Source organism: Microtus pennsylvanicus, chromosome 15 (genome assembly GCF_037038515.1).
Source record: "Microtus pennsylvanicus isolate mMicPen1 chromosome 15, mMicPen1.hap1, whole genome shotgun sequence".
Classification (NCBI taxonomy): Eukaryota; Metazoa; Chordata; class Mammalia; order Rodentia; family Cricetidae; genus Microtus; species Microtus pennsylvanicus.
The window spans coordinates 683,105-685,713 of NC_134593.1; the positions used below are offsets into that span (position 1 = coordinate 683,105).

The window sequence follows — 2,609 nt, forward strand, 5'->3', positions numbered from 1 at the left end:
CTACTTGTTTTTTTGGTCATAGGTGCCAGTCCCCTTGTAGCCACTCACATAGCCTGAGTTGTCTGTGGTCTCTTCCCGTCCCTCGATGCCCTTACCCTTGCCACTCTCGTCAAAGCGCTCCTTGTGGGTGCCCGTGTACTTACTGGTGTCCGTCAGTCGGTCTACTCCACCCACAGTTGTTGCTTTCTGCAACAGGGGAAGGAGGGGGAGTCTGAGCCTTCTTCCTCTCCCTGTGTATTGGAGCCCTTCCCCACATGGTCTTAGAACCTTCGAGCACAGGCTGGAGTGTGCGTCATGCCTCTGGCATGGTGCTGCTTTCTGAGGCCCAGATACAGCTGTGAGCAGGAGCTCTGACAGAGCTATCTACTCACAAGACAGGAGGATTCTGCCGCCGGAAAGGTCAGCAGATTTCTCTGTGTCCAGAGGAGTTATTCTGATCAGGCTACTGCCAGAGGGCTTCAGTCTCAAGCTCTGTCCCCAGTGTGCAGAGCTAAAAGCACTATTTGTACAGAGGAAATAATTTAGGAAGAAGAGGGGTGAGAGGCGGGAGGTCTGAGATTAAAATATGTAGGAACAGAACTGGGGGAGCAGGCACCAAGTTCCTCCAATGCTAATGTGCCTCCAAAGTCACAGAATGCTGAGGTGTCTAGACCAGACATGAGACTTGAGAATGAGTCTGAACATCACTAGTGAAATAGCTATGCCATGGCTAAGGGTGCAGCTGGAAGCGCCAGTAGGAGCAGGAGCAAGTCAGTCTTTCCACGCCACAGTTCTCCCACTCCCAGAATGATGACAACGGTCTAAAGTCTTCCAGTAGAGGCTTTCCACTATGTATCTTGAGCCACACTGCTGACAGGATTTGGGGCATTGAATGGGAGCCGAGGCCAGAGCAGTGGAGTCTAGGGAACTGGGGCTCTGGGCTGGAGAGGAAGAATGCTACCATTAAGGGAGCTGTGGCAGCACACACCTGGAACCCTAGCACTAGGGAAGCTAAGTATGAAGACCTTAGTTCAAAACTAGCCTGGGTCACACGGCCAGTTCCAGGCTAGTCTAAGCTAGCAGTACGGTCCTGCTATAAAAACACAGACAGACAGACAAGAAAGGAGGGAGGGAGGGAGGGAGGAAAAGAAGAAGGGAAGAAGGGAGGGAGGGAGGAAGGAAGAAAGGGAGGGAGGAAGAAACAGAGGGAGGAAGGAAGGAAGAAAAGGAGGGAGGAAGGACAGACACAAAACGGAGACCATCACTCACAGTGACACCAGTGGTAGCAGGGTCCTTGCCTTCCATGAGTTTATAAATGCCCTCCAAAGCCTCGTCTACACTCTTCCCCTTGAACCGCTTTTGGCCCAGCTCCTTCATCGCCTCTTGAAACTGTTGGAAGTTGATGGTTCTGGCATTCTTGGCCCTGGCCAGTCAGACAGAAACCCAGTAACTGTGGAGTGTGAAGTCATTGCCTTCCAACGTCTCCCTTGTTCATAGGCATGACCTCTTTATCCTGACAATGAATCTTGAGGTCAGGGACCAGGACAGTGCCTGGCACCTGCCAGGCACTCCTTAGAAATTTTCCATCATAAGACCATCTGGCTGGGCAGTGGTGGTGCACGTCTTTAATCCCAGCACTCAGAAGGCAGAGGCAGGCAGATCTCCGAGCTCAAGGCCAGTCTGGTATACAGAGTCAGTTCCAAGACAGCCAGGGCTACATAGAGAAACCCTGTCTCAAGTAACAACAACAAACCCAAAACACGACAAGAAGAGCCGTACCGTGACCAACTATGTTTTCATTTCACCCCCACCTTTGGCTCCTTACTTTACTTTGCTGAACACAATGTCCACGTCTGTGGAGGTCACCGCCTTGCCGTCCATGATGCCACAGTCTTTACAGAGTTTGGAGAAGTTCTTGTTGTTAATCTCAGTACCACTGCTGGATGAGTCTCCAAAGACAGCAAACCGATGGAATGTTCTTTCTGCTTCTGAGGCCATGGTTGACTACAGGTGGTGGTGGAGGCAGACAGTAGGAGAGAGGACTGGGGAGTGAGGGACCAGGAACAATCGTCTCCATCCCTGTTGCTCTCCAGCCTCCTCACCTTTCCACAAACACTGTGGTTACAGCAGGAGCCTTCCCTCCCCGGCACTCCTGTGCTTTGGCAATCCTCCCTCCCTCCCACTTTCGCATACCTGGGTGCCCGGATGGTGTCTGTAATCTTGTGTTCAAGTGTGTGCAGCTATTATGGGAACCAGACGACGGGGGAGAAGGTGTGGTAACAGGGAGACAGCAGAAAAAGACACTGTGATGTCACAGTGTTACATGACATCAGTTGTCCAGCCACGGCATCAGAATGAACAAGAACGTCAAGCTGTGTAATGACTGTGGAATCATGGATGCCAGCCTGTTAGCGTTTTCAGATGACCAAACGCCCCTAATCACATCAGCCCAGTTTACTAACCTTATGGGTTCTGGCCTCACTATGTCTTCGGCCTGTAAAGGATCTAATTCCTGAAACCTTGTCATGAGCCCTCCAGGTCCCACTTCTCAATATCATCATGTTGGGAGGCAAGATTTTAGCATGTACATTATGAGCCCCAAACACTGAAGCATCTGGGACTGAGGCGAA

General features: G+C 51.3%; 1 protein-coding gene across 1 annotated transcript; it reads right to left on the minus strand.

The window, feature by feature from the left end:
* On the minus strand, positions 1-1,977 carry Tppp2 (tubulin polymerization promoting protein family member 2). Its single transcript, XM_075949788.1, has 3 exons — positions 1,805-1,977; positions 1,249-1,402; positions 1-186 (listed from the first exon to the last, which is right to left on the minus strand). Exons 1-3 carry the CDS (start codon positions 1,975-1,977, stop codon positions 1-3), a joined length of 513 nt encoding a protein of 170 aa, XP_075805903.1.
* Positions 1,978-2,609: the final 632 nt, after the last annotated feature.

Coding starts and splice junctions, on each gene's coding strand:
- Tppp2 (XM_075949788.1), bottom strand. CDS start 1,977: ATGGCCTCAGAAGCAGAAAGAACATTCCATCGGTTTGCTGTCTTTGGA. Junction 1,403..1,804: donor ATTGTGTTCAGCAAAGTAAA/GTAAGGAGCCAA, acceptor CTGACTGGCCAG/GGCCAAGAATGCCAGAACCA. Junction 187..1,248: donor CTGCTACCACTGGTGTCACT/GTGAGTGATGGT, acceptor CCCCTGTTGCAG/AAAGCAACAACTGTGGGTGG.